Source organism: Camelina sativa, chromosome 7, assembly GCF_000633955.1.
Source record: "Camelina sativa cultivar DH55 chromosome 7, Cs, whole genome shotgun sequence".
Taxonomy (NCBI): Eukaryota; Viridiplantae; Streptophyta; class Magnoliopsida; order Brassicales; family Brassicaceae; genus Camelina; species Camelina sativa.
The window spans coordinates 277,283-291,497 of record NC_025691.1 but is presented as its reverse complement, the minus strand read 5'-3'; the positions used below and the strand labels follow the sequence as shown (position 1 = coordinate 291,497).

Genomic DNA, 14,215 nt, shown 5'->3' with positions numbered 1-14,215 from the left:
TCTCTCTCTCTCACACACACACGATTGTTGTTGTTGTTACACTGAAACTTGATTGCAGAAAGAATTTGCACAAGGGAGGTTGATTGATACCTATGCTGCACAATGCGAGAAGTGTCACAAGTGGAGGGTCATTGATAGCCAAGACGAGTATGAGGACATCAGAAGCAAAATGCTCGAAGACCCTTTCCACTGTCACAAGAAACAGGCCACTTCCTGTGAAGACCCTGCTGATATCGACTACGATACCTCTCGCACTTGGGTCATCGACAAGCCTGGTGTCCCCAAGACTCCTAAAGGTTTCAAGCGGAGCTTAGTTCTCAGGAAAGACTACTCTAAGATGGACACCTACTACATCACTCCTACAGGCAAGAAGCTCAGGAGTCGCAACGAAATTGCTGCTTTCGTTGAGGCCAATCCTGAATTCAACAACGCACCACTCGGTGACTTCAATTTCACTGTCCCTAAGGTCATGGAAGACACTCTTCCTCCTGATGCTAAGCTCGCCTCTCCTATTGGTGCTACCTCTACTGCTACTTCTAAGAAGACCATCTCCAAGCAGACTCAAGACTAATTATCATATATGTTCTGCGGCTCATCCAGTTTGTTCCATTTTTCTTTGTTTCTTCTCATCCCTATAACAAAAATGCTCTTGGAGTTTGTGTAAATTTGATTGTTCTCTTGAACTTTTATGAAAGCTGGGGATGATCTCTCGTGACTGCTTAGGAACTCGTTTTCAATCTAAAAACACTTTTTCCTCAGAAATCCACCTCGTAAGAGATTATAAGCATTATTATGTAGAAGTTACAGCCAGGGGAGTCCCCTCGTGGGCGATGTTTCGCTGACTTGCTCGTTGTCCATACTCATGGACGTGATGCATCCGGACAGACATCTTTTGTGGGACTCTGATTCGGTGTAGGAAAAACGTTTTCTGTTGCACTTTGTCTGCAAATCCCCATTAGTAACACCATCTTTTCTTATGGCCATCATTTCTGGTATGGACTTCTTGCGGGGGGCAAATCGTCATACAATGTGGATAGACTCCTTCAAAGGGTTTGTAGAATGCCTCCTAGAAGGGATTTTGTTCCGCTTCTTGCTGCACACTTGTCTCTATTTCTATCTTCCTCATCATCTTTTCGTTGCACCTATCTTCACAGTTTGCAGAGGTGCTTACACTGTTCCACCACCAAATCTTCTATTACTCTCGACACTTTGTACTTCCCAACACCAGAATAGCCCAAATCAGTGCAATGACTACTAACTTCGCTTTTGTTGGTCCCATGCGTCTACTCATGGTTATAAGATTACATATGGGTTTATGATAAAAAATCTTTGTGTTATATAGAGGGGTTTGTGACATGCAAGAATCTGCGGGTGTTATGAGTACGTGTATGTCAAGATTTTCCTGCCATTGTACTTGTACATCATGCTTTAGCCTGTACATAGTCGTGTCCAAATCCAACTCAGAGAAGAAGAAAAAAAACGAAAAACAGAGACAATACAAGTTCCAAATTCCAATGACTTGAAATGATCATTGCATTGAATTTGCCGGTGTCTTTTTCTTCTTTGTTCTTTATTTCTTCAATTGTAATAAAATATGGAGAAATGAATCTAAGGTACAAACATCTCTAATTAGGCAAAGAATGAACTTATCACATCATGGACAATGAATAGAGGGGAATAATAATTTTGTTACATTTTCCTTATTATGATTTGATTCCCCAATCTGCTTATCAGTATGGAGAATGAAACCTGTCAATCATGGTTGGTAAAATACATACAACTATACAAGTTATTATATATATATCACTTTACGACTAAAATGCCTGCAACACCTGTGAAATAAGTTCTTATATATATCTGATAGTATGCAATAAATAATGTTTCAAAATACAAGTATACATACAAAGATGTAATTTAATTATGAGAATATGCAGGCAATAATATAAATGAATTGATGAAAATCTTAGATAGGATTCCTTAAGACATAGTAGATGATATGAATAATGAGGCGAAGAAAGAAGGGTCTGTCTGTGCAAAACAGAGAGGTCATCATGAACTTGGCTATAAGCCTTTTCGCATCTTCTCGAGTCTACTCTCAATGAAAGCATGTGATTTCCTATTTATATCATTCAAAAGCGGCTTCGGCTGTGATTTATCAGCTCCATTCTGAGATCGCCTAATGCTTTGCTCACCCGATGATATGCTCTTCTTTGGGACGTTATTACCATTAACAAGCATGATCACCCTCTCTTTCTCGGAGCCTGAGGTATTATTGATGGGATTAGCGTTGTCATCCGAGTCTTCTCGTTGCTTGAAATAAATAGTGATGTCTGATTTTGATTCGTTCTTGATCAGTTTCTTTGTCACAGAGTTGCCTTCCTTGTCACTCGCCATGAGTTTAACGACCACTAACCTGAAAAACCAGCGACAAAAGCCTCTCTTGTCATCATTTTCTTTTCCTCTCTGCATCCTCTCTTTGTTTTACATGAATGTTTAATTATGGTCATTGGTTTATATGAACAAAAATTTAGTGGGGATTATGGATTTTTGTTTCCAATCGGTTTGCTTTGATTCCACGCTTTGGAAAAATGTGATTGTCTTTGTCTTTTCTATATCAAAAGAAAACAGAATTTTTTTTATCTAGTTTCTTTCTTCTTCATACTCTTTTTATTGGTTTGCTTTTAGCTAAAAAGCAATCTGCTTTTGTGCAAGTTTTTCTTCCATTGTAGCTGGAGATTCGCTTCTTTATTGAAAGATGAAGCTCCCTTAATTATCACTGAAATTTGTTTTGGTTTGAGTGGACGAAAACTTGAAAAAGATTCTTTATACACTTAGACTTGTTGATCTATAAAAGTACTTCTCCCCATGTTTCACTTTTGTTATTGTCACGTTTCATATCGCGTGAATCACGTGTGTTGAATGATGATGCTGTTGACTACTAAATCTATTAGATATCAGAACGTACGAAAGGAAAAAAAAATAAAGTGGTTTGTCATTGAAACATATATAAGCCCCGTTCAGTTAGTCCTTTAGGTGAGAATAACTGTAGTGTTTCGAACGGCCATGGTATCATCCGAGGAGAGACCACAGAAGCTCCACACACGCGTCTCAGCCTATTGGGTCTCACCACTGTAAGTTTCTCTCGTTACCGAGGACTTAGACAAGTCCATTGACAATTGTGACACTATGTACTTTGCAGATGCATATGTAGAGACGTTATATTCCATTCTCATCTCCGTGTTGGGAGCTTTTTTTTTTTAGAATATGTAGAGACGTTATAGAACCAAGAATAGTTTGAGACAATAACAAAACAAAATAGCAACAAGAAGCAGATACTATATATATATATATATATACACTAGAATTTGAGACGTAAACTGAAGACGTGTTGGTCCTATTTATCCAGTTCCTTCAACTGGCTTAAACCGATGGTTTTCTTCTCTATAAATGTGCCTCCTCAATAGCCAGCCACTTCGCTCCTCAAAATCAATTGTTTTGGTCCTGAATTGATTTGGTTTGGTTTTGGCCGGTTCTAACCAAGAATACCTTTCTTTTGTGTGTGATCGTGACAGAGAAAGAAACTCAAGTAACATCTTTAAATCAGTTAACAAAAAAAGTCAACTGAAACCGAATCTATTTCTTTTAAAACAATCCCCTGACTAAAGATGGTAAGATCAAAGAGAAAAGACAGAGAAGTAAACAGATTCAAAGGTCAGACAAAAGACAAAAACCTATGACCTTCTTCCATCGTTTAGTCGTCTTCATCAACTTGACTTTGCAACAAGATACCCCGTTGAACTCTTCTAACATCCCCAAGATGACTACAGCCAACTCAGGGTCGTTTTTGAGCTGTGCAAGACTATTCTCAACAAAAAAAGATCAGATAGTGTACCAAGATAATCTACACCTTCAAACCAACCGAATCGGTTATAAGCTTAATCGGTACAGAGAAGAGTATATGGTAAAAGATCTTCTCACACGATCCTCTTCGTCTGACGACGACGAAAGCGGAATGAGCCAGCAGGTTCCGTGCAAGTGACCGTTCACGCACACGAAAAACTCTAACCCACCTTCCCGTGATCCCAGTCTCCGCGCTGCGCTCTTCGGTACTAGACGCGCCGCCGTCATGCTCCACACGCGCCCTCCGCAATACGGACACCTCGCCTTCTCCTCCAGCGCCGCTTGTCTTCTCACGAGACACTCCCTCGTCTTTGACCTCATAAACTCCCTAAACACCCCTCTGAAAACCCCCAAGTGCTCGTCTCCACCCACCGCGTGATGCTCGCACGGATCGCTTATGTATAAGAGATCACGGCGGCAATTCTTCGGCAGGAAGAATCTTCCGGAGGTCTTGGAGAATCTGGACTCGCAGGCGAAGTGACCCGGCGACGGTTGACTCAGATTGAAATACCGAGTCGACTCGCCACCGCCGCAGAAGAACATGAGCTTGGCTAACGCGTGCCATCCGCCGTCGATTCGCCAGCTGGGATCTGCGCCGGACAATGCCGCCACCATCCCCGGAGCACGGTTCACGCAGAGCCGCCGCCATAGAATTCGTCTGGCGATCGCGCAAAACCTGCGGCTGAGTGAGGCGACCGCACATAGCGTGTGGATGTCCCAGCTGATGGACTCGAAGACGAGAACCAAGACTCGCTCGTTCTCTATACCTGACTCACCCGAGCTGGGCAATCGACTCGGTTGGTTTGATCTCGACCGTCTATTGGTGTTCATCTGGACGACGGAGAATCTAGCCTCTAGAAGAAGCATTGAGTGTTTTTTCGCGGTCTACCACGTGCGTCGTGATCTCTCTCACTTATTTATATCCGCTGGCCCGGTGCTCCAGAATGACACACGTGGCTTTGCGCCAGAATAAGATGTCCATGGCGCTCCCAGCCACTAAATTCGTGTCGAAATCCGATTGGTTAGTGGGACGCGTGTCCATTGGTGATTGCGTATACATCGCAACAGAGAATCAATATATAAAAACTAACTCTCGGTTTTTGTGTCAAACGTTAAAAAAAAAATAAGAAACGAAGGGGCTACGTGTCGAGACGCATACGAGAATCCGAAACGTTCTTTTCTGAAACCAAAAGAAGGACAAAAAATATCTTACAAGAACACATGTCTTCAGACTGCAGTTTATTTGTTGTTGAGAAACGTGGCAGTTCTCCGAAGTAATCTTCTAAACTAAGAAGAGACACAATCTGAATCACACAAACAAAGCAGTCGCATGAAAGCAAGAGCCCCCCAAGGATCCCTTCCATCAGCAAGACTTTTTTAGTTTGCTTGAAAATGGTCAAAGTCGTGGTCGAGTTTTCCATATCGTTCCTTTTTTTTTCCAGGGAAATTAAATTAGTACGCGAGAGCTTCTCTATATTTCGATTAATGGGCTACAAGTGGGCCTTATGAAGCCTATATGTTTCTCTTCCACGAATTGAATGGGCTTATAAGAGTGGTTGGATCACGTGGATTGGATTTTTTTGTTGTTGTTGTATACTCTCTGGTAGACATCCAAACCAGCCAGATTCGCGGTTTTAACTTTTCAAGTCTTTTTTTTTTTTTTTTTATCTCTAGAGAGGATACTGAGCAGTGAAGTATATCCCAACAGGTTGATCTTGTTTTTGATGCGGTGGAAGAAGCTGAGGATCGAAATCAAACTTCACATTGGAAACCACCTCCGCCAGGCTGGTTAAAGTGTAACCTCGGAATCTCTAGAGGTCAAAGGAACATGATATCAGGTGCTGCATGGGTTTTGAGAGATGAGTTTGGTCGGGTGCTTATTCATAGTAGAAAAGCTCACATGGGATTTTTGGTTAAAGATGAAGCAGATATGCACGGTTTCCTTTGGTCGGTTCAAAGCATGATAAGTCACAAGGTTACGAAAATCATTTTTGCTTTTGAATCAGATGCGCTTGTTGGGGTGATCTTAAGACCTAAAGCATGGCCCTCTTTTGCTCATCAACAAGCAGAAATGTTGCTGCAACTAGCTACAATTCAAGATTGGAGAGTACAGCTAGAGAAACCATCTGAAAACAGAAGAGCTTCTCTCATTGCTCAAAGTGTTCCAGATTATGCCTTGTTGCAATCTTATGTAGCTACTGGTTTTCCATTATGGTTACATGAACTCTTTGAACATGAGAGACTCTCTTCCTCTTTTTAATACTTGGTTTCTATCTCCCTTTTGGCTAAAATGTTTAGAGCCTATTTTTAGGAGAGATAAGTTGATTATGTGTAATCACTTTCCCTTAGTAACTTTTGATTAGACTACAAAGTTGCTTCTTGTAATCCTTTCATATATGAATGGAAAACCCAGATGACAAAAAAAAAAAACGGAACTTTTGTGAAAAAAAGGAAATAAAGTTAACCTACGCGTGTATGGCGCACGTTAGACAACGCCTGTGGAAAACTTGCAAACCCTACACCGACCGAACGATTAACAAAAACAATAATTTTTTTACTCGTGCCAATCAAACCAGCTTCTTCTTTCTTTTTTTTTGTTTGTTGATGGGGTGATTATTTCGTGTGTGAATGTTTCTCTTCCACAAAAGCGATATAATCCCAATCAATCTTCTCATCTCTCTCTCTCTCTTTCTCTTTCGCTCGTCTCAATTAGGGTTTACGAGACCCAATTTGTTTTCCCCCTAATCTTGCGTTGCGTACATCCGTATCGATTGGGTTGGGGATTTTTTCAATGCCTGCGAATCCTCGAGCGGAATCTGTCACCGAGAAGAACCCTCCTAGGCACTGCCGAGCTGCTAATTTTCGCCTGAGATTGTGGCTTAACTCCGAGAGTTAGAGAGAATCCGAGGAACCTCTCTCCTTTTTTTTTTTTTTAGTTTTCTTTCTAATTTGATATTAGTTGGTTTTTCTGAAATCCGATGGCTCCGAGCCGAAAGAGAGGCGGTGGTAAGGCTACAGCCGCTGCATCCGCTCGCCGGGAGTGGAAGGTTGGCGATCTCGTGCTTGCCAAAGTCAAAGGTTTTCCTGCTTGGCCTGCCGCGGTATGTGCATCTCTCTGCCCTTTGCGTTTTCTCTTCTTTCTTCTTTGTTTGTATGTTGGTTCTGCTAGAATTAATTGCTCATTAGTTTCATCATATGGCGGTAGAAATCGCTGTTAATTTAGGGTTTGCAAGTTGCATGTCTCGCCCTTTTCTCCCGTGAAAGACCTTTTCTAGGTTGATGTTTATGTCAGATTTTAGCGATTGCCTAAGGGATATGGATATTTTTGAGGGAGGTTGGCTAGTTTTTTTAGCAGATTCAGGAACCCCCCGTTTTCAATTATCGTACTTGTTAGTAGATGCCACCCATTTCTTACTCTCTGTTATAAAATTTTACATCTTCTTCAGCTCTTGTTAATTGTTATATGATTTGATTCTTGCGAGTGATAAATCCCATTTGCCACTTTCCAGTCATGTTCTACTTGTTTTTGGGATCACTGCTTCGTCTGCTTATTTGTGGAATTAATTTCAGGTTAGCGAACCGGAAAAATGGGGATACTCAGCCGACTGGAAGAAAGTATTGGTTCACTTTTTTGGCACACAACAGATGTAAGTTTTCAGGCCTTTACTATCACCCTCGTATATGTTGTTTGGCAAATGCTAGCATTTTCAGTCCGAGTTCCCATTGTCGTCCTACATTTAATTTTTCGTCTCCACTTGACTAGTTTAATTTATTTTGTTGTAACTCTCATTTGAGGTGATGAACTTTGGTTTTTGTCTCACTAGAATATGATGTAGAAGCTCGTACCATGGTTATGGCTATAAATTTTTAACTTGTTCGGCGGGGATGACAAATTTGATGTGATGAATGTTCTCTATCAGACACCACTTAACTCTAATTTTACTTGGTTTACAATCAGAATCATTCCTGGTGTGGACTTCTGGGTTCACTTGAGTGAATGATACTTGATTGGATGGATTTTCTAGTTTCCAGATTGTTGGCAACAGTCCTTGTTTTTCATATTTTTAGCAATTTTTGGTTGAGTTTCACATCTATCGGATGATGACTTTTTTTTTTTTTTTTTTTTTTTTTTTTTTTTTTTTGTCTTTTTGATNAATCATTTGCCCTGCTTAAAGCCTTTTTGTTTAGTTTGTGTGATGAATTCTCTGAAAAGTGAAAACTGTTTGATCATTTACTTTGCAGATTAGCATCAACATTTAGTGAATGTTCTTTTTGTTGCATCTTCCATTCCCACGGTTAAGTGCATACTAATTATTATGAAGAAAGCATTTTAGCACAGCTGCCTGTTTTTCAAATATAATTGATTAAGTGAACCAATCCAAGGTTGTAAACTGTGCCTATTTTCTCTTCCTTCTAGATCAGTTAAATGTTATTTATGCCAGCGTATGCAGTTAGTAATACTTTTTGGTGTATGCGCAGAGCTTTCTGCAACCCTGCTGATGTTGAATCATTTACTGAGGAGAAGAAGCAATCGCTTTTGACAAAACGGCATGCCAAAGGTTCCGATTTTGTCCGTGCCGTAAAGGAGATCACAGAGAGTTTTGAGAAGCTGAAGCATCAAGACCAAGCTAGCGATCCTAAATCTGCTGAAGAATCAACCGTTGGAAGTTCTGAGAACACTGTACAGCTGCCTCAGACCTGTGAAAACCCAATTGATAAGTCAAATTCTAGTCATGATAGAGATGAATTGGCTATTCTCAGTGAAGATGCTTCAGCTGCTGAACAAATGCTAGCCCTGCGTCATAACACTCTAGCCCATAATGGAACCTGTGATAGTGCAGCAGCTAAAGATTTATGTGAGATAGCTACATATTCTTCAAGGCGAAGAAATGAAAGGGTGCGGGCTCCGCAGAATATAACATTACCCGTTCAGCACTCTAAAATCTCATCAAGGTTGGAAGTGGACAGACTAGAAAGGTCCATGCTTCAATGCAGTGATGGTGGCCAGAGTGTCGATGCTATTGATGACAGAGCTATAAGAAGGAGAAAGAGGATCCGAAGGTCAGGTCATTCTGAATCAGATGATGTGGTTTCATCAGCTCTAAATTTACACGGATCTGATGAGGAGAACACATCTGAAATTGCTACAGTTGAATCTGACAATAATAGTAGAAATGAAGGCAGTGGTGTGGATTCTGGTTCCAAAGTCGATCTTTCTGATGCTGTTGGTGAGGGTTGTAACGGAGGTCATGAGCTCAACCAAGGGCTTGATTTCCAAATTAGCACCATCGTTAAGAGGAAGAAGAGGAAGCCCACCAGAAAACGTGAAACTAGTGACGTTATTGACCCTCCTGCTAAAGTTGAAGCAGAAGGTCTTGGGGCCAATGCTTGTGATAGCAGCCAAAGATCTCAAAATTCCCATGAAAGGCTGGTTGAGAGGCCTTGTGAAGATAATGGTGATGAACATTTGCCTCTGGTAAAGCGAGCCAGAGTCCGAATGAGTAGAGCTTTTTATGCTGATGAAAAGGTCAATGCCTCTTCAAAGTTTGAAGAGAGATCATCAAACAACACTTTAGTAAGTGCAGCCATGCAGACAAACCCTTCGGTGAATCATGAAAATGATGTTGTTTCTGGTCATGATACTTCTGCATCCGAAGAATTTAACAGCGTTGAGTTGTCTGCTAAGCTCCCAGGTGTTATGGTTGATGTAGTGCCTTCTCATATAGAGAAACCTTCTGACATATTGTCTCCGTCTAGGGTTGGTGTTTTGACTGTAGGATATAGAAAAACTGATGTGAAGTTCCATGAGAACGAGTTTACCATGACACTAGATGATGAAGTAACTCGAGCACATTCTAATCAACTTAACAGTTTGGCAGAAGGAAAAGGTCATGTTGCTGATGTAGTTCAGGGATGTTATGAGGAATTACAAACCGGGAACTGTCTAAATAGTGAGATCGATCCTATTGACTTGCAATGCTTACGTCAAAGTGAGAAGCACGAAACCCCTTTGAATCGTGATATCGTTGACTCATCTGCAACTGAGTCGCCTGGTCTGTGCTCGAGTTTAGGTATGACAACAAAAGGGGCACCTGCTCAATCTCCCCACCAACATCAAAGCCAGGAGTGTGATTCTCTTGACCATACATTGGTCATTGTTGGAGATTCTCTTAATGATAAATGTGAGAAAATTGATTACTGTATAACCCAAGTTGTTAAGTCCCAAGCTGTAGAACCTCCTCCATTGTTCTGTTCAGTGGTCAATAATCAGGAGGCGGAAAATACTCAGGAGACTGAAAACACTCTATTGAAGGAAAACCCAGGAAGTCCGGATAAAGACCTCGATAGTGAGAAACAAGCTCACGCAATACAGAATCCAGCTCTCTCTGCTACTGAAAGTGAAATGATTGTTGAAGAAGTGGAACGTCAGTATGAAACTGTGTATAGTCACTGTGACGAGGCTTTGGAAAACAGAGAGCTGGAAAGGAGGTGAGTCTACTGATTTTTTCTCTACTCCTATGCTAACGTCTGATACGATGTTGTTTCTCTTATTGCTTTTCCTCATTAGAATAACTTTTGAAATTACTATCAGGTGTTCAATTTCTAAACACATTTGAATATTTTATGTATGGAGTCCTCATAGTTTGATTGATGTAGAATGACTAGGAATCTAACTATTTTAAAATTTGACATAAGTATCTATTTCTTTCTTTGCACAAAAAAGGAAAGAATCTATTTCCTTATAATTCCTTTCTTTCTTTGTACTTTGCATTTCCCTTTTAAAGATTCCCAGTTCCACTTCTTATTTAATTTCCTCTTGCATTAAATCTATCTTGAGGATAGGCATATTGAGTTTAAGCAAACATCAATTAGATTAAGTTTCTTTAGACACTATATTGATCTAGTTTTTCAGTTCACAGAACTGGTTGACTAACAATATGGTATGTTTGTGCGCATTGGCAGTTGTGAGGTTGATGAGCAGATGGAGAAGATGCAAAACACCAATTCTACGTCAGTATCTGAGAACCTTTCACGTGAAAGATTGAGTTCATCTCCTGCTAATGTTGCAGATTCTTCTGCAAGGGGCATTCCGCATTGCAACTCAGCTTGTCGTGCAGAAAGTGCAAGTGCTATGGAGGACAACTCTGATCATAGGACCAATGCTCAGTTTGGTGAGAAGAAATCATCGAATGATGACACTGTCAAAGAAGAAACCAAAGTTGAAACAGGTGCAACTCAGGTGAAGAAAGTTATTAATTCTGATGTGCAATGCACTATTGATTCCTTTGAGACCGCACTTGGCTCATTGGTGAGGACAAAGGATACCATTGGCCGAGCAACTCGCTTGGCTATGGAATTGGCGAAATTTGGTGTTTCGACAAAGGTATGTGACGTTCTCCCTACTTGTGCTCTTCTCTTATCTGTTTTTTGATGCCGCATGTTATGTAGAAGTGGAATTCAATTGAAGACAACTTTCTTCATATAGATTGTTAAATATAGTAGGACCAATGCTATTTGCATTATCCAGATAGTTAATTGCTTAGTAAAAACCTATTTGCATTATCCAGATAGTTAATTGCTTCAATCAAACTGAGACCATATCAATCTAACCAATTCTATGTATTACAACGAATTAGAGAAACCCCTTATGTATATTGTTGTGTGCTGATTTTAGGATGCTGTAGGCCTCCAGCCACTCTTGCCAAGCATAGGACTAAGGAAACCTTATTATCGTACCTACCTTTTTAGTGAGAAAAGGAACTTGTTTGCACTGTCTTTTCGTGCGATTTATAAAACACTATATTTGCAGACTTTTGCCTTATGTTGTTAATGAGGCACTAAGAATCTCTATGTCTTGAATTAGGCAATGGAAATTCTGGCTCATACTTTGGAAAGCGAGTCAAATTTACAAAGGAGGGTGGACTTATTTTTCCTTGTGGATTCTATTGCTCAGTGCTCCAAAGGTCTGAATGGTGAGTAACGTATGTAATGTTTTTGCTTAGTTGAATCATTGAGGTTCGCACTTCTCACTGGTGAGTTAACTTTGTGAATACTACCTTTCTATTCAGGTGATGCTGGTGGTGTTTATCTTTCATCCATTCAAGCTATGCTGCCTCGCCTATTGGCTGCTGCTGTCCCAGCTGGAGCTACCACACAAGAAAACCGGAAGTTGTGCTTGAAGGTATGCTATAATTTTACTTAGATCTTCTTTTTGGTATATTAAATCTCACCCTTTCTGCCCCTATATAGGTTTTGAGAGTTTGGCTCGAAAGACGGATCCTTCCTGAATCTATAGTTCGTCACCATATAAGAGAACTTGATTCACTTAATAACGTTCCTGTGTGCCTCTATTCTCGGCGCTCCGCTCGAACAGAAAGGGCGCTAGATGACCCTGTTAGAGATATGGAGGGTATGCTGGTGGATGAATATGGAAGGTGAGAGTTGAGTCTATTCAGTCTTAGGATCTTGATCTCTTTATCTCTAGGGTCATAATTTATCTTTGTGTTTCAGTAATTCAACTCTCCAGCTTCATGGATTCTGTATGCCTGCAATGCTTAAGGATGAAGACGAAGGAAGTGACTCGGATGGGGGCGATTTCGAGTCTGTCACCCCTGAACATGAGTCCAGAAGCCTTGAAGAACATGTTACACCCTCCATTACTGAAAGGCATACCCGTATACTGGAAGATGTTGACGGCGAGCTTGAAATGGAAGACGTGGCTCCACTTTGGGAAACTGAAGCTGATAATACAGAGTCTGGAAATTGCCAGCCTGCGTCGGGCACTTCACATCAGAATGTTACCTCGCCATCTAAACCAGCTCCTCCTTTGCAGAATGCTCAGTGTGCAATGTCTGATTCCTACTCAAATGGCTTTGACTGCCGCAGAAATCCCAGCATGCATGTGGGTCCTTTTTCATCTTTTAGAATCTTCTGCGGTAAACATATCCATGATTGAGACATGATTTACCAATTTCATTTCTGGTAAATATCCCAGGGAAACTATCAGGCCGGTCCTCCAAGGATGAATCCACCAATGCATTACGGAAGTCCTGAATCATCTTATAGTTCCCGCTCTTTGTCACGTGGGGAGGGTTCTAACTTCCAGCATAGGCCTTATCCATCTTCTCATCCCCCACCTCCACCATCACATCATTACTCATATATGGAGCCAGATCACCATATAAAGTCGCGGAGAGAAGGTCCATCATACCCTCACAGATCTCATTACACACCGGAATTTGACGAAAGGAATTACCATGATAGCCATGAGAGAATGAGGCCTGCACCTTGTGAGGATCGAGACAATTGGAGATATCATCCGCCCTCTTCCCATGGTGGACTCCTTTTACCTTCTTTTTTTTTTTTGTTATGATGCATGCATAAGCAAATATGAACATATATCAGCGCACACAAGCCCTTGCTCATGCATGCTAATAGGCGTGGATGGTTTTTCATATTGCAGGCCCACGATATCAGGACAGATACAAAGGCCCTTATCAGTCAACCTCATACAGTGGCCATCACCGTGACTCTGGAAGGTTTCAGAACAATAGGTGGAGCCATTCTCCGCGTGCATATAACAATAGACATTCTTTTCACTACAAGCCGCATTCGGAAGGTCCAGTTCCAGTAGGAATGAGAGGTAATATGGAAACTCATGTTTGTTCAGTGGACTAATTCTTTACTCTCCCACAAACTGAATCAGCCATTTCGGAAACTGGAATAATGTCCTAGGTCTAGGAATCTGATCCTTGTTAGTTCTTGTCCTAGAGTAAACAAATCATTTCCTATGGCTGGCTCTTAACTTGAATATAAAAAAAAGAAGATAATAAAGTTAAGAGTGTGTTTGTGAGTTTGCAGATCCAGGCACGTGGCATCAAAGGTGAATATGGAGAATACAGAAACCGCTGTGTGCTCCAAGTCATGGAAGAGATAGAGAGCAACAAATTTAGGTGTGGGTGGAAATACTTGGCCTGTTGGCCACACTTGGAGAGAGAAGATGTTAATATACAAAAACCAGTAGTGTCCATATGTGACCAAAACAGCATGAGGAATCCAAAAAAAAAAACAGTCGTGAAAAAGATGGTAAAAGCCATTTGTTGTAGAGATTTGAGAAAGAAAAAAAGAAGAGTTAGTAAGTACCCTGACACTGATTTAGGCATTTAATTTTGTAAACATTTTTTTTTTTTTTTAGTGGGTAATAACATTAGTATGCGTTTATGAGGGATATATCTCCAGAGATTTCCCTCTACAGAGAGACAAACGTAAAGTGATTGATAAATAAATTATGTTGGTTAAAAAGTGTAATGAGGAG

General features: G+C 40.7%; 5 protein-coding genes across 5 annotated transcripts in view; 3 read left to right on the top strand and 2 right to left on the bottom strand.

Moving 5' to 3' along the window:
• The window catches only part of LOC104699578 (methyl-CpG-binding domain-containing protein 4-like), a 1,384-nt gene extending 630 nt beyond the window's left edge, over positions 1-754 (top strand). The window contains exon 2 of the mRNA XM_010414905.2: positions 59-754. Coding sequence (XP_010413207.1) covers positions 59-571 — 513 coding nt within the window. The 3' untranslated portion in view covers positions 572-754. The remainder of the gene's footprint in view (positions 1-58) is intronic.
• LOC104699577 lies at positions 1,834-2,683 on the bottom strand. The gene has a single exon (XM_010414904.2). The coding sequence runs from the start codon at positions 2,467-2,469 to the stop codon at positions 2,062-2,064; it is 408 nt and encodes a 135-aa protein (XP_010413206.1). The 5' UTR covers positions 2,470-2,683; the 3' UTR covers positions 1,834-2,061.
• LOC104699576 (EID1-like F-box protein 3) lies at positions 3,578-4,869 on the bottom strand. Its single transcript, XM_010414903.1, has one exon. It carries the CDS (start codon positions 4,765-4,767, stop codon positions 3,928-3,930), a length of 840 nt encoding a protein of 279 aa, XP_010413205.1. The 5' UTR covers positions 4,768-4,869; the 3' UTR covers positions 3,578-3,927.
• On the top strand, positions 4,996-6,359 carry LOC104699575. The gene is made up of 2 exons (XM_010414902.1): positions 4,996-5,503; positions 5,609-6,359. The coding sequence occupies exons 1-2, from the start codon at positions 5,417-5,419 to the stop codon at positions 6,158-6,160; spliced, it is 639 nt and encodes a 212-aa protein (XP_010413204.1). The 5' UTR covers positions 4,996-5,416; the 3' UTR covers positions 6,161-6,359.
• LOC104699574 (protein HUA2-LIKE 3-like) lies at positions 6,460-14,042 on the top strand. Its single transcript, XM_010414901.2, has 11 exons — positions 6,460-7,001; positions 7,471-7,547; positions 8,380-10,389; positions 10,864-11,284; positions 11,765-11,873; positions 11,970-12,082; positions 12,151-12,335; positions 12,412-12,802; positions 12,896-13,235; positions 13,364-13,543; positions 13,762-14,042. The coding sequence occupies exons 1-11, from the start codon at positions 6,879-6,881 to the stop codon at positions 13,785-13,787; spliced, it is 3,975 nt and encodes a 1,324-aa protein (XP_010413203.1). The 5' UTR covers positions 6,460-6,878; the 3' UTR covers positions 13,788-14,042.

Coding starts and splice junctions, on each gene's coding strand:
- LOC104699574 (XM_010414901.2), top strand. CDS start 6,879: ATGGCTCCGAGCCGAAAGAGAGGCGGTGGTAAGGCTACAGCCGCTGCA. Junction 10,390..10,863: donor AACAGAGAGCTGGAAAGGAG/GTGAGTCTACTG, acceptor GCGCATTGGCAG/TTGTGAGGTTGATGAGCAGA. Junction 11,285..11,764: donor AATTTGGTGTTTCGACAAAG/GTATGTGACGTT, acceptor GTCTTGAATTAG/GCAATGGAAATTCTGGCTCA.
- LOC104699575 (XM_010414902.1), top strand. CDS start 5,417: ATGTTTCTCTTCCACGAATTGAATGGGCTTATAAGAGTGGTTGGATCA. Junction 5,504..5,608: donor TTGTTGTTGTATACTCTCTG/GTAGACATCCAA, acceptor ATATCCCAACAG/GTTGATCTTGTTTTTGATGC.
- LOC104699576 (XM_010414903.1), bottom strand. CDS start 4,767: ATGCTTCTTCTAGAGGCTAGATTCTCCGTCGTCCAGATGAACACCAAT.
- LOC104699577 (XM_010414904.2), bottom strand. CDS start 2,469: ATGCAGAGAGGAAAAGAAAATGATGACAAGAGAGGCTTTTGTCGCTGG.